Source organism: Phacochoerus africanus, chromosome 12, assembly GCF_016906955.1.
Source record: "Phacochoerus africanus isolate WHEZ1 chromosome 12, ROS_Pafr_v1, whole genome shotgun sequence".
Taxonomy (NCBI): Eukaryota; Metazoa; Chordata; class Mammalia; order Artiodactyla; family Suidae; genus Phacochoerus; species Phacochoerus africanus.
In genome coordinates, this window is record NC_062555.1 from 43,990,891 (window position 1) to 44,006,170 (window position 15,280).

The window sequence follows — 15,280 nt, forward strand, 5'->3', positions numbered from 1 at the left end:
TTGAAACAAAGAAACCACAAAATAATGTTTTTGTCCATTTTGTAATGAAGCAGAGGGATGAAGTGACTTGCCCATACAGCTAGTAAGTTGCAGGGCTAGGATTTGAAACTAGGGCTTCCAGACTCTAAAGCCAACTCCTCTCAACTACTGTCAAGATCATTTCCAGACACAGCCCAAAAGGGAGAGGCAAGAACAAACCAAGTTCAAGGCTGGAGGCAAAGCCAGAGACCAGGTGTGGCGTGGAGGGCGGAGCCAAGCGCTCAGAGCTGATCAGACGCAGGGATCGCAGGGATCCGGGGGAAGATGTGCCTTGGGGACACCCGAGAGGGACCCAGCAAGTACCACAAACATCCTCATTGTGTCCAACATTTTGTTTTACCTTCGGCTAGTGTGTGGGGTACGGGGGCTGGCTGTCAAGGTCAAGCTGATCGACTGGCACAGCTGAAAGCTGCCACCGCCGGTGTCCCCTAGTTACTAAAAAGTAAGCACACCTGGGGGATTCGGGCCACCCAGGAAGGGAGGGCTGGGGGCTGGAGGTGTGTGCAGAGCCCCCAGAGCAACATGTCCAGATTTCAGGGTGCTGGTACTCATGGGCCTTGGAGTTAGACAGTCCTGGGCCCAAATCCCTCCAGCTGTGTGACCTGGGGCAGCTACTTAATTTTCTAAGTCTCTGTCCTCATTTGTGAGATGCAAACAATAACAGTACCTGTCTTCAGGCATTGTTCTGAAGACTCAGTCAGCTAATCCATGTAAAGTGCTTGACACAGCCCCTAGAACTTGTTAAGAGCTCAGTAAACATTGGCTTTTATTCTTAGTCCCAAGTTCATGGTCTACAGTGGTACCAGCAGAGAACACAGATGTATCAGCTGACCTTTTACCACCCCAGACCTGTGCCTCCCGAGGGTGTGGATTTTTTCCCCCTTCTCCCTCACCCCTTTCCTTTCTATAAATTATATTTCTCTGACCCAAGAATGACCTTTGCATGCCTGCTTGCATTTAGCAATTAAGCTGTGCCTTTATTTTTGGCAGCAAGAGTCATACTCCAAACATAACCAGATCTGTTAGATTTTTTTTAATTTTATTTATTTATTTTTTTTCATGGCCACACCTCTGGCATATGGAAGTTCCCAGGTCAGGGAGTGAATCTGAGCCACAGCTGTGGCAACGCTGAATCCTTTAACCCACTGCACTGGGCTGGGGATCGAACCTGTACCTCCACAGTGACTTGAGCCACTGACATCAGATTCTTAACCCATTGCGCCACAGCAAGAACTCCGGGGTTTTGAATCAGGCTGACTTGATCCAAATCCCAGCCCCACCATTCTTTATCTGAGTGGCCTGGAGGAAGTTAATCCATGCTTCAGAGCCTTGAAATTATTCACCTGTAATACAGGACTCGTAAAACCTATGTCACAGATGGATTACATGTGTCAGCTCCTAATATTGTCTCCCTGTGGTTACAGGACTCCCCTTCTGATGGAAACATACTTATATAAGGATGATGGAAGGTTCCATCACCTCTGGATCTCAGGCCTCTTTGAAGACTCCAGACCTCTCCCAGCTTGGCTCCGTGGCTTTCACTAGTCCCCCTTCCACAGATCAAGCCGCCCATCTGTGAGGGGCTGCCCTCTACCTTCTCCCAGCTTTCCCTCCCCCACCCCTAGACCGGAGCATCTGTTGCCCAGTCAGTTGCCAAGCTGTGCCCGGGTCTCTCCCTGGGTTCATCTGATATGTTGCCAATTTGTTTTGGAAAAGCCAGCATCCATGCCAGGCCCTGGGGAGGCAGATCCTGCCTCTGCCAACTGCCAGCCATGTTCCGTCTCTCTCACCCTGCCCTGGCGGGGGGGTGGTGGTGGGGGGGTCCCACATGATCCTGTGACAGGATGTCTCCCACCAGACAGCTGCACTGGGACCCTGTGGAGGCACTAACAGCAAAACCCCAGCTTCCTGGGGCCCAGGGACATGCCCTGAGCACAGCTCAGCAATTCTGCAGAAAGGCCGGTGGTCATGTCTACCTGGTCAGGGTAATTATTTCCCTTATAACAACAGCTAGATACTCCAGACTTTACAGAATAGAAGCAGCGGCGGGAGGGCAGGGTGGGGTGTCATTCCCACTTAGCAAGTTTTTATTCTGTTCTAGGCATTGTAGGAGGATGTTAGTCATGTTGACACTCTCCTGGTCATGCCAGAAAGGCCTTATTTTGACCCCTGTTTGATGGATAAAACCAAAGTTATGTGGGTATCACTTTTTTTTTTTTTTTGGTCTCTTTAGGGCTGCACCTGCAGCATATGGAAGTTCCCAGGTTATGGGAGCTACGGCTGCTGCCCTACGCCACAGTCACAGCCACAGCCACAGCCACAGCAACTCGGGATCAGAGCCGAGTCTGCAACCTGCACCACAGCTCAGGGCAACGCCGGATCTTTAACTCACTGGGATCTTTGACCCACTGAGCGGGGCCAGGGATCAAACTGCATCCTCGTGGATGCTAGTTAGATTCATTCCGCTGCGCCACGACAGGAACTCCCTGGTGTCACAACTAGCATTTGTATCTGCATCGTACCTACAGCAAAACTGAAGCTCAGAGAGGTTAAATAACATGCTTGCAGTCCTACAGCTGGAAAAGGAGCACAATAGGAATTCAAAGTCTGTTTAATTTCAGAATCCACGCCAGCGTCACTAATTAAAGGGGGTGTAGATAACAAGCGTTGAAGCAGTGTTTGAGAGGGAGGGAGGAAGTGGGTTTGGGATTCTGCTCTTTGTTGCTCTGACCAAGCTGGGAGTAGTGGTCATCACACAGGAGATCTGAGTGGCTCCTCTGACCACTCACCCAAACCGTGTTGTGAAAAACAACCCCAGAGTTCCCGTCGTGGCGCAGTGGTTAACGAATCCGACTGGGAACCATGAGGTTGCGGGTTCGATCCCTGGCCTTGCTCAGTGGGTTAAGGATCCGGCGTTGCCATGAGCTGTGGTATAGGTTGCAGACACGGCTCGGATCCCGCATTGCTGTGGCTCTGGCGTAGGCCGGTGGCTACGGCTCCGATCAGACCCCTAGTCTGGGAATCTCCATATGCCGCGGAAGCGGCCCTAGAAAAGGCAAAAAGACAAAAAAAAAAAAAAAAACCGATGCCTACCTTCCTCGGAGAAGGAGGATGAGATGAAATGGCAATAAGTGTACTGCGAAGTTTGCATAAAGTTTTGTTGCCCTTGCCCACCTCAAAAACCATGGATCTCAGAGAAAGTCTGGATCAGAATTTGCAAACTGGTAACCTGCAGGCCAATTTAACCTAGGAAGATGTTTCATTTTGACCTGTGTTTTTTGTTTTTTAAACTCAGGTGATTGTTGTACACCTATAAAGGTAATAAAATTCATTAACAACAACAACTCAGGTTAAATGGTAATATTTTTAAAAATAGAATGCCAGTATTTCCCTGGTGGCTCAGGGGGTTAAGGATCTGGCACTGTTACTGCTGTGGCACAGGTTCGCTCCCTGGCCCGGGAACTTCCCCACTCCATGGGCATGGCCAGAACTAAATAAATAAAAACAAAAAATAAAAATAGGACTCCAGAATTCCAGATTTCTGAATCATCTTAAGAAACCAAATAGATTTACAAGGAGATCCTGCTGAATAGCATTGAGAACTTTGTCTAGATACTCATGTTGCAACAGAAGAAAGGCTGGGGGAAAAATGTAATTGTAATGTATACATGTAAGGATAACCTGACCCCCTTGCTGTACAGTGGGAAAATAAAAAAAAAAAGAAAGAAAGAAACCAAAAAATTTTTAAAGAATTAAAAAAAAAAAAAAAGAGTTCCCATCATGGCACAGTGGAAACAAATCCGACTGGGAACCATGAGATTGCAGGTTGGTCCCTGACCTCACTCACTGGGTTAAGAATCTGGTGTTGCCATGAGCTGTGGTGTAGGTCGCAGACTCAGCTCAGATCCCCAGTTGCTGTGGCTGTGGTGTAGGCCGGCAGCTGTAGCTCTGATTTGACCCCTAGCCTGAGGAACCTCCATATGTCACAGGTGCGGTCCTAAAAAGCAAAAAGAAAAGAAAAGAAAACAGAAGATCTAACAGCCCTAGACCTCTGTCCCCTTATGGCCACCACTGGCTGAGTTGTACAGAAGCTACTTCCTTTGATGAAAGGGGCTTTCTAATTTGCCCCTGTCCCCACCACTCCCTATGGCTTTGTCAGGGCGCGCCAGTCTCCCTGCAACATCACCCTCCTTCGACCAGTTTTCTTATCTTAGAGATGAGAGGAAAATGAACTTTCTGGTGCTCTATAAAGTCTGAAAAATAAAAAAGCAAGAAGGAAGGGTGCATGTTTCTATGTAAAAATAAATACTTTTGCACGTTTATCTGCACCAAAAAAGATATTTCCAAGAAAACCTATGTGACCCTCTTCACACATTTGTTTGGTCTCTTCCTGGTTGTTGGTGTTGGAATTTAATACCATTGCAGCCACTTTTTCAGGCGGTGTCCAATGGAGCTGCCCATACAGAGCAGGGCACCCTCAGGTTGGCCCAGAAGCCCAGGTCCAGGACGGTTCCCCAGCCTCGCACTTGGGCTCCAGAGCCTGCCGGAGCGTCCTCATCCTGATTGCCTTCCCTTTTTTTCCTTTTCTAGGTGTTCCCTTCCCAAAGAACTTCCTGCAGATCTGCAAAAAGATCCTGTGCCGCCTTTTCCGGGTCTTCGTCCACGTCTACATCCACCACTTCGACCGGGTCATCGTGATGGGCGCCGAGGCCCACGTCAACACCTGCTACAAACACTTCTATTACTTTGTCACAGAGATGAACCTCATAGACCGCAAGGAGCTGGAGCCCTTGGTAAGTGTCACCCTAGCAGCCCGGCCACTCACCCGAACGCTGCCACACCCATGCACACCAATGGCTCGCTGCTAGCTAGAGGATGGCAGAATTGGACAGGGTTTAGAGGTCCTCTCAAGGTTGGGAGATGCCAAGATGTCCTCAGCCATCCAACAGAGGGCTTATATTTCTCTCTAGGATGGTTATGGTTTGGTCCAGAGGGAATAGCTTCAATTCTCTGCTCCCACACCAGTCACCTATTTACGTAATCCCTTACAGGGGCATCTTTGAGCCCCATGTCATCTCTTACACTGTTATCCAAAGACAATAAGAAACATTTTTTTTTTTTTGGTAAATAAATATTTAGGAACTGCTGGGTGGCAGCTGCTAGACACACAACTGCCATTGTGTCTCAGCAGAAGCAAATCCAACCAGTATCCATGAGGACACGGATTCAATCCCTGGCCTCACTCAGTGGTTCTGGGATCTGGTGTTGCCATAAGCCAAGGTGTAGGTTGCAGAGGTGGCTTGGATCCTGCATTGCTGTGATTGTGGTGTAGGCAGCTGTAGCTCTAATTCAACCCCTAGGCTGGGAATTTCCATATGCCATGGGTGCCCCCCTAAAAAGCAAAAAACAAACAAACAAAAAAAAACCCAAAGAAAAAGCTGTCTTTGGGTAGCCTTTACTCCAGAGATAGAGACAAAAGTAAGCACCAGATAAGAATATACTATCCTGGGGACTCTGCTTTTCATACTGAATCCTCCAATGCAGTTATAACAGGATAAATGAGAATCCAGAACAGTTGGTTAAAAAAACTTTACTACTGGGAGTTCCCATTGTGGCTCGATAACGAATCCAACTAGGAACCATGAGGTTGCAGGTTCGATCCCTGGCCTTGCTCAGTGGGTTAAGGATCTGGCATTGCCGTGAGCTGTGGTGTAGGTTGCAGACTCGGCTTGGATCCCGTGTTGCTGTGGCTCTGGTGTAGGCTGTTGGCTACAGCTCTGATTTGACCCCTAGCCTGGGAACCTCCATATGCCGTGGGAGCGGCCCTAGAAAAGGCAAAAAGACAAAAACCAAACAAACAAACAAAAAACACTTTACCCACTATCGTCTAGGTGAATGAGGAGTCCTTTTCTTTTCTTTATAAGCTGCCTTCACAGTTGGACTCACACTGCACTTTAGAAGTCAAGGGCCCCTAAAAGCCCCACATCTTTTGTTACATATATCTATGGGTATCCTATCAGAGCTCTCCCTAGCCAGTACCGTCTTATTCAGTATTATACAGTGCTTTAGAGTAAAATGATGCTTTTTTCTTGAAACAGTTAAAAGGGCCAGTTTTACTAAATACAACTGACAGAGCAACTGCATTTCATCAAGTCCATCTGAACGATGGCTAGAGTGCAGAGGCCAACCCAGTCTTTTGCTAGCCTATCTTCCTATCTCTCTATGTACATGTTTTTAAAATATAGGGTTTTAAAAATTATTATTATATTTCTGTACGGTGAGACAAACAGATCAAGAGTTGACTGCCAATGAAAATAGAGTTTGTCGGAATTCCCTTCATGGCTCAGTGGTTAACAAACCCAACTAGGAACCATGAGGATGCGGGTTCGATCCCTGGCCTCACTCAGTGGATTAAGGATCTGGCGTTGCCTGGAGCTGTGATGTAGGTAACAGATGCGGTTCAGATCCCGTGTTGCTGTGGCTGTGGTGTAGGCCAGTGGCTACAGCTCTGATTCGACCCCTAGCCTGAGAACCTCCATATGCAGGGAGTGCAGCCCTAAAAAAAAAAAAAAAAAAAAAAAAAAGACAAAAAAATAGATCCCAGGAGAAGGGGGTGCACACCAAAGCATGGGGGCCTCACGGGAAGGACGTTAATTAGGGAAAATAAGGGCAGGAGCCTTTGTTGTGACTTCTCTTGGAAGGAATGGGCAAGGCAGGATAAGAAGGCTAAAAATAGACTATTTGAATAACTTCAGCAGGTTCTGAGACACAGGGGCTGCTCCTAGCTGTCTGGTACTTGGCCCTGGAGTAATTAGGGCAAAGAAATTTGAGCCCTAAATGTAAGAGGCCCAAGAGAAGGTAGTTGGGGGTGTAGGCTCGGGATTGGTTGGTTTGTACTGATTGATGAGTAAACGGCTCAAGAATGAGATGTTTCCTATCTCTAGGAATTGGTTGGCTCAGGGAGAGACGGTCCCTCCATGGTCAGCAAGGTCCCAGATATTAAAGAGTCAAAATACAGGAGTTCCTGCCATGGTGCGATGGGTTAAGAATCTGACTGCAGTGGCTCAGGTCACTGAGGAGGTGTTGGTTTGATTCCTGGCCCGGTACATTGGGTTAAAGGAAAAGGCATTGCCCCAGCTGCAGCATAGGTTGCACCTGTGGCTCAGACTCAATCCCTGGCCTGGAAACTTCCATATGCTACAGGTGCGGCCATAAAAAGAAAAGAAAATACAAAAACCAAAAGACATGTTTGATGTAGTATATATGGTATCTATCTGGCGAAGAAGATGTTGGTGAATTTTATGTATCATCTTTTTTTCTTTCTTTTTTGTTTTTGTTTTTGTCTTTTTCCCATTTCTTGGGTCACTCCCGCGGCACATGGAGGTTCCCAGGCTAGGGGTCCAATCAGAGCTGTAGCTGCCAGCCTACACCAGAGCCACAGCAACGCGGGATCTGAGCTGCGTCTGCAACCTACACCACAGCTCACGGCAACACCAGATCCTTAACCCACTGAGCAAGGCCAGGGATCGAACCCGCAACCTCATGGTTCCTAGTCGGATTCGTTAACCACTGCGCCACGACAGGAACTCTTTATGTATCATCTTTAAAGTTTCTCAACGTGAAATCTATTATTATGCTATGAGACTACACAGTAAAAAAAAATAATTTTCTGTGCGTCCCTCAAGAGTTCTGAAACAGGAGTTCCTGTTGTGGTGTAGCGGAAACGAGTCCAACTAGTAACCATGAGGCCTCGCTCAGTGGGTTAAGGATCTGGTGTTGCTGTGAGCTGTAATGTAGGTCGCAGATGTGGCTCGGATCTGGCATTGCTGTGGCTGTGGCATAGGCCAGCAGCTACAGCTCCAATTCGACCCCAAGCCTGGGAACCTCCATATGCTACGGGCACAGCCCTAAAAAAGCAAAAAAAAAAAAAAAGTTCTGGAGCAAAGCAAGGCTTGCTGGGTACAGCCAAGCTGTATCATTGGCTGTATCAAACGTGTTCATTTTCTTCCTTCCTTTCACAACCACTTTCTAGAAAGTTCTTGGGAGGAACCAAGTTGTCTCTGAATGCAGTTGGACAAATAGTGTGGAAAGAAGCGAAAACACCATCATGACTGAGTTTTGCTCCTTTGTCTTGTATAAAGACTCTTGTGGGTGAACAGCCACCATGAGATGAAAAGCTGGTGCAAACAGTGCACAGGAATGAAAAAGCCTGGAAGGAATGAATAAAGCTAATTTCAGAAGAATGTCAAGGACAGAGTGGATAGGCAGGCAAATGAAGAGGGTGGAGGAAGCACTCTGATCTCATGGAGAGCCAGGGTCTGCTTCTAGGGGGTTCTCTTCACTTCTGTTCAGTGGACATGTTCAAGTGGAGGGAAAATGCCTTCCCCAAAGGGCCATGGAAGGAAGAGGCTTTCCTTGGTGCTCAAGTTTGGGTTTCACTGAGCTAAAGGAGCACAGATGTCAGATGGAGAGAGCATTTCTTCTCCATGGGGATCTCTTCTTCTTTACGGAAAGCTATTGTAGGACAAAGCTGAGTGTAAGGTAACAAGCAGAGAAAACCTTCCTTTGCCATCAGAACACTCTCAGTTACAGCGGACCCTTGAACACCACGGGTTTGAACTGTGCAGGTCCCATTATACGTGGATTTTTCCCTTAACCCACAGGGCCGCAGGAGAACTCCTACAACTCAGTATTCTAGATAAGAGCCTCTTTGGGGGGAGTTCCCTTCGTGGCCCAGTGGTTAACGATACTGACTAGGATCCACAAGGATGCGGGTTTGATCCCTGGCCTTGCTCAGTGGGTTAAGGATCTGGCTTTGCTGTGAGCTGTGGTGTGGGTCGCAGACATGGCACAGATCCTGCATTGCTGTGGCTGTGGTGTAGGCAGGAGCTGCAGCTCCAATTCGACCCCTAGCCTGGGAACCTCCATATGCCTCGGGTGTGACCCTAAAAAGCAAAAAAAATAAATAAAATAAAAATAAAAGAGCCTCTTTGGGGGCATGGGGAACAAACTATGATTGGATTAACTAGGAATTATTAACAGTGGAAGTGACAAGAAGTGTATCGGTTTTCTTCCGTAGAACCTTGCAGTTTCTTTAAATTTTACTGGGAACAGTAACCTTCCTACCTTTATGTTTCATTCATATTAATTACAGGGAGATTAATTTCAGTGCTTTTGCATATTAATAACGAGTAGTTTTTTTTAATTATCTGAGGATAATTAATAAAAGTAGAATTATTAGAAAATTATCAATGAATTTACAGATTCATTTAAGACAGTTATCTCTGTCACCTTTAAATTGCATTGAAATCTGTTAATAGTTATAGTAGGTATGTCCACAGTAAATTTAAATAGTCACCATATTGCTTTGAGAGGCCAGTTGTTTCAAAGATGTATCTTTTTTTTTTTTTTTGGTCGTTTTAGGCCCACATCCGAGGCATATGAAAGTTCCCAGCATAGGGGTCAACTGGGAGCTGTGGCTGCTGCCCTACACCACAGCCACAGCAACCTGGGATTTGAGCTGAATCTGCAACCTACACCACAGCTCATGGCAATGCCAGATCCTTAACCCACTGATCGAGGCCAGGGATCGAACCCTCAACCTCATGGTTCCTAGTTGGATTTGTTTCCGCTGTGCCACATCAGGAACTCCAAGATGTATCTTGATGTCTTTCATTGAGGGGTGAGCTTTATCAGTCAAACCTGTTGAACATGGTCCTGAAACAAATCGACAAAGAAAGATCTGTTCAGTGATCATTCTGAAACCAAAATGTTTGCTTGGTAAGGACATGTTTCTTGAAAACATAAATAAGAATGTCAGAACAAATGTACGATTGAGGCAAATTTACCAATGGCTTATTCGAGTGTCAGTCATAGAGCTGACATAGAGCAATTCCAAATTCTAGCAGAAGATAGACAATAGGTCTAAAATCTAGAATAATTCATAAAAGCACTGGGCCAGGAAGCAGGTGATCTAGTCCATATGCTGGATCTGCTACTTATAAAACCTGGCTAATCATATTTAACTTAGGCTCATTTTAATTGTGACAGCAAAACATGCCATTTTCCGAGTTCTCCTGTGGCACGGTGGCTTAAGGATCTGGTGTCGTCACTGAAGTGGCTTGGGTTGCTGTTGTGGCACGGGTTCAGTTCCTAGCCCTGGGAAGTTCCACATGCCACAGGTATAGCCAAAAAAGCAGACAAACAAAAAATGCAGTTTTCATAGTGTTTGAAGATTTCCATTTCAACAATGTACATGCTATCAAAGAGGTCCTGGAAGTAATGCATTCATTCACTTATTCATTCATTCACTCACTCAACAAGTGCAAAATTACATCAGCAAGTCAGAGGGGGCAAGAAATGACTGGATTCTGGATTCAGGGTAGAGTTGGGTGGATTTAATAACAAATGCTTTTAGTGCTTAAGTGTCTGAAATTATGTATTCATTTTACCCGTTGGAGTTCCTGTTGTGGTGCAGCGGAAGCGAATCCAACTAGGAACTGTGAGGTTGTGGGTTCGATCTCTGGCCTCACTCAGTAGGTTAAGGATCTGACGTTGCCGTGAGCTGTGATGTAGGTGGCAGACGTGGCTCAGATCTCATGTGGCTGTGGCTGTGGCTGTGGTGTAGGCCGGCAGCTGTATCTCCAATTCAACCCCTAGCCTAGGAACCTCCATATGCTACAGGTGCAGCCCAGCTAGTATCCATGAGGATGCAGATTTGATCCCTGGCCTCACTCAGTGGGTTAAGGATCTGGCATTGCCACAAGCTGTGGTGTAGGTCACAGATGCAGCTCAGGTCCCACATTGCCATGGCTGTGGCATAGGCCAGCAGCTGCAGCTATGATTCGATCCCTAGCCCAGGAACTTCCATATGCCCTGGGTGTGGCCCTAAAAAGCAAAAAACACCCAAAACATACAAAACAAAACCCTATAAAGTAACAGTAAAAGATACTGAGAATATTTCTGAAGATAGTCAGTATCTCTTGTCAGGCTCTGGATGTTTAGCACAGTTCAATGTCCACCCTAAGAATGCTGTACTTGTGATTGCTGTCTCTGAATTGAGCACTTTCACTAGCTAATAGTGCTGGAATACCCAACTTCCAAATCCCAGGTTAGGGGTGGAATCAGAGGTACAGCTGCCAGCTTACACGACAGCCACAGCCACACCAGATCTGAGCTGTGTCTGTGACCTACACCACAGTTCATGGCAATGCTGGATCCCCAAACCACTGAGCAAGGCCAGGGATTGAACCCACATCCTCATGGATATTAGTCGGGTTCAGTTCCACTGAGCCACAATGGGAACTCCCTAAGAAGGATAAGCTTTTGAAAACTGACAAAAGCAGTCTAAAAGATATAAAATAATGACTGCCTCTCATCTTTAGCCCTTGGAGGATGATGAAGAAGTCAGGCATTTGGCTTCCCATTCTAGTACATTCCTTAGAATCTAATGCAGCTAGGGGCCAGAGGGTAAGACTTGTCCTGCCAATTTCCTGCAGAAGATCATTATTCCAAGAGTTCCCACACCTCTGGTGGGACATTCCTGATGTCATGCCTCGGGATTCCATAAAGTAGAACACAGAGACCCACCTCATGTTGCTCTCGGCCATGTTTCCAACACGCACAGTCACGCTTCTCTACTTAAAACCAGCCCTGTTGCTTTCGTCTGATGTTGGCTGAGTGCCCAAAACACTGGTCGTGTGGAGGATCCAGCCCCCCCCCAAGGGTGAGAGATTCAGTCTCAGACAGTGCTTAATTAAGACCAAGGCACAGGGAGTTCCTGTCGTGGCTCAGTGGTATCCATGAGGACTCAGGTTCAATCCCTGGTCTCGCTCAGTGGCTTAAGGATACAGCCTTGCCATGAGCTGTGATTTAGGTCACAGACGTGGCTCAGATCCTGCATTGCTGTGGCCGTGGGGTAGGCTAGCAGCTGTAGCTCCTCTTCAACCCCTGGAAACTTCCATATGCTGTGGTGCAGCCCTGGGGAAAAAAAAAAAAAAAAAAAAGACAAGGCTCAGACTTTCTGGGTTCAAATCCTGGACCCTTCATTCCCTCATCTGCAATCTTGAGCAGCATAGCTGGTTTTCCCAAGCCTCGTTTTGCTCGTTTGTAGCATAGGTATAACAATAGAATTATGAAAAAAGAAGTGGTTTAGTCACAGGGTAAGTGCTTAAGAAATGTTGGCTGTTAAATACAATAATGAAGTAAGCAGGGGTACCTTCATTCTCTCTTCGGCAGCTCTTGTAGTCTTTGGCCATCTTGGGGGTCCCCTAAGTAGCCTTGTAGCAGATACAGTTCATTGTATTTGTATCAGTGTCAACTCTTTGAGGGGTGGGAGGATACACGACATATGCTTGCATTACCTGTGTTGCCAAGTACATGATAAATGCGTGATGTGTTTTTGAATTGGGACGAGTACTTTGAGGATGGCGCACCTCCATTCGAAGGGCTTCCACACCAGTCATTCCTTCCAGGACGCCGCCCTCATCTCAGAACAGGCCTGCAGACCTGCACGTATCCACTGTTGGAAATGAAGCTTCATCCTATTGGATTAGCAGTGGAGATGAAGAGCAGGATAAAGTACAGAGCATCCTCAGTCTCAGGCTTGACAGAGAAAGATAGGACCCCAGCTCCCAGTCAGTTTTCTGGTCCAGATTCAACTGTATTTCCTGGGAGGATGCAGATGCTCTCACACTGTCCTGGTGGGCCAGGCGTACAATGACCAATCCTTCCAGATTTAGCATGAAAAAATCCCATGTCCTGGGAAAACTCTCTGTTCCTGGCAAACTGGGACCCTTGGTCACCCTCTTGGGCCTCTTGAGTGGGAATACAATTTGGAATTCAGAAGCTGGGAAGGGTTCACCCTGGCCAACCCAGAGAGCAAGGCCAGCATGTCCATCTGTCCACAGGGCTTGTCTCAGGGCTCCCGTTGGGACCTGCTGCTCAGCAGCAGCCTGGGAACCCAGGGAAATACATGATTTCATTTGGTCTCCAACAGGGAGGGGGAGGCCGGAGCTGGGACAGACACAGTCGTGACCAGTGATCCATGTCTCATGTAAATGTAACAGCTGAAGATGACTTGAACTCCAGCAAGTTCACAGTGGGAGGAAACGAGCCCAAATGATGCTGGTAATTAGAAAATGGGCCAGGCCTTGATTGAATAAACTGGCTGCTGTTGGCCCTGGACAGCCTGAGAGTCAGCTGACAGAATGGCGCTAATCAGGATTATCATTAGCAAGCCTGGAGAGCCCGCAGTGTTTTGTTGGTCTTTCACTAAAAAACAAAAGCAGATTCAGAGAGGGCTGTCAGCAATGCAGTAGCTGGCAAATAAAGAGCTGATTAGGGAGGAGGGGGAGGAGAGGGATGGGGGGTGGGGGGAGGGAGGAAAGACAGGAGGGTGCTTGTTCACCCAAATGCACCTGCTGCCCCCTGGGTGACCTTGGTCCAGCACTTTCACCTTCTCTCTCCGGGGGTCCCTTTCTTTTCTTCTGTCACTGAAAGTGATTGTACCATCACCTACTTTGCAGAGGTGCTGCCGTGAAACCAAATGTTTGCACCGGGCTATTCTGTTGCCTTACAGCAGGGCACTTGGGTCATGGGAGCTTCTAGATTAAGTCAGTGTTTCTCAATAACAGTCCACATACCAGCTGCATCAGAAACTCCTGGAGGGGGTTTAAATGTACATACTCAGACCTCACCACCAATAGAGCAACTCAGAATTATTGAGCTGAGTGCCTAGAAGCGGGCATCCTCCGTCTGCATCTCAAACTTTCAGGTACCTGTGAATCACCCGAGCATCTCACTCACGTGCAGGTTCGGATTCGGTTCCCTGGAATCACAGCGCAATTCATTTTGCTCCCCGTCGACAGCCATGCTGCTGGTTCCCAGACCACACTCTGAGGGGCAAGACTCTAGAGGACAGTTACTCTCAAATTTGAGAATGACTGTTGTTGGCACGTCATCTTTTCTCCTTTTCTAGGATCGGGGGTTAGCTCGGTGAGGTGGGAGAGTAGAACAAAGAAGAAATGTCTAAGGATCGATACTAAGTATAATACGAATACTCCTCACAATATCAGCCTGGGGTGAGGATCAGTGAAAATGGACTTCTTTTCCTGGTCAGATGAGTTTACCAAATGCTACATCTTATCTGCCCTTGAAGACTCTCAATGTACAATCACAGCTGAAAGGCCTTGGAAAGTCATTCAGTAAAGAAACTTGGTTGGGTTTTTTGGGTTCCCCACCCAGTTCAACTGCATCATGCTGCTGAAATCCTTTTCTTTTTTGTTTTTGTGTTTTCATTTTTGTTGTTGTTTTTTGTTTGTTTGTTTTTGTCTTTTTTGTTGTTGTTGTTGTTGTTGTTGTTGCTATTTCTTGGGCCGCTCCCGCGGCATATGGAGGTTCCCAGGCTAGGGGTTGAATTGGAGCTGTAGCCACCGGCCTACGCCAGAGCCACAGCAACGCGGGATCCGAGCCGCGTCTGCAACCTATACCACAGCTCACGGCAACGCCGGATCGTTAACCCACTGAGCAAGGGCAGGGACCGAACCCGCAACCTCATGGTTCCTAGTCGGATTCGTTAACCACTGCGCCATGACGGGAACTCCTGTTGTTGTTTTTTTGGCTGCCCTGCAGCATAAAGCGTTCCCAGGCCAGGGATCAGATCCGACTTAACGCCGCAGCTGCAGCAACACCATATCCTTTAACCCACTGTGCCAGGCAGGGGATGGAACCTGATGCTGCAGAGATGCTGCCGATCCTGTTGCACCAGAGCAGGAAGTCCTGAAATCCTTTTTTTTTTCTTGTGTGATCGCTCATTAACATCTTATAGAGATCTTAAGCCATGGAACCAACTCAGGGCCGCACTGTTCATCTTTGTGACATGTCTCTCGATTTTGCGTTTTTGTTCCCTGCCTCCCTCCTGGCCTCAACCACACACCCACCATGGCCGCTTGGGGTGAGGAAGAAAAAAAAGGAAGAGAGAGGGAGGAGAAGGAAGTGAAACTCCTCATCTGGGAGGCCTTCTGGGGCAGGGGGGAGTCAGCTGGGTTCAGTCATTCCCATTGACCCCCCCCCCCCACTTCATCCTCTGACACCCCATCACTCGGTTTTTACAATGCACACGGCACACACACATTTTCAAGAAATAAACAATAGCTCCATTTCTTGAGTTCCAGATGCTCCGTTCACCTCTTTACATATATCATTTCATCTGTTCCCACACCTGTTACCTTTACGTCCAACA

At 47.3% G+C, this 15,280-nt stretch overlaps 1 protein-coding gene across 2 annotated transcripts in view; it reads left to right on the forward strand.

Moving 5' to 3' along the window:
* Positions 1-15,280, forward strand: part of MOB3B (MOB kinase activator 3B) — a 248,717-nt gene that overhangs the window by 186,517 nt on the left and 46,920 nt on the right. For both annotated transcript variants that reach the window (XM_047754576.1, XM_047754575.1), the window contains exon 3: positions 4,630-4,832. In XM_047754576.1, the coding sequence (XP_047610532.1) occupies positions 4,630-4,832 (203 nt within the window). The remainder of the gene's footprint in view (positions 1-4,629; positions 4,833-15,280) is intronic.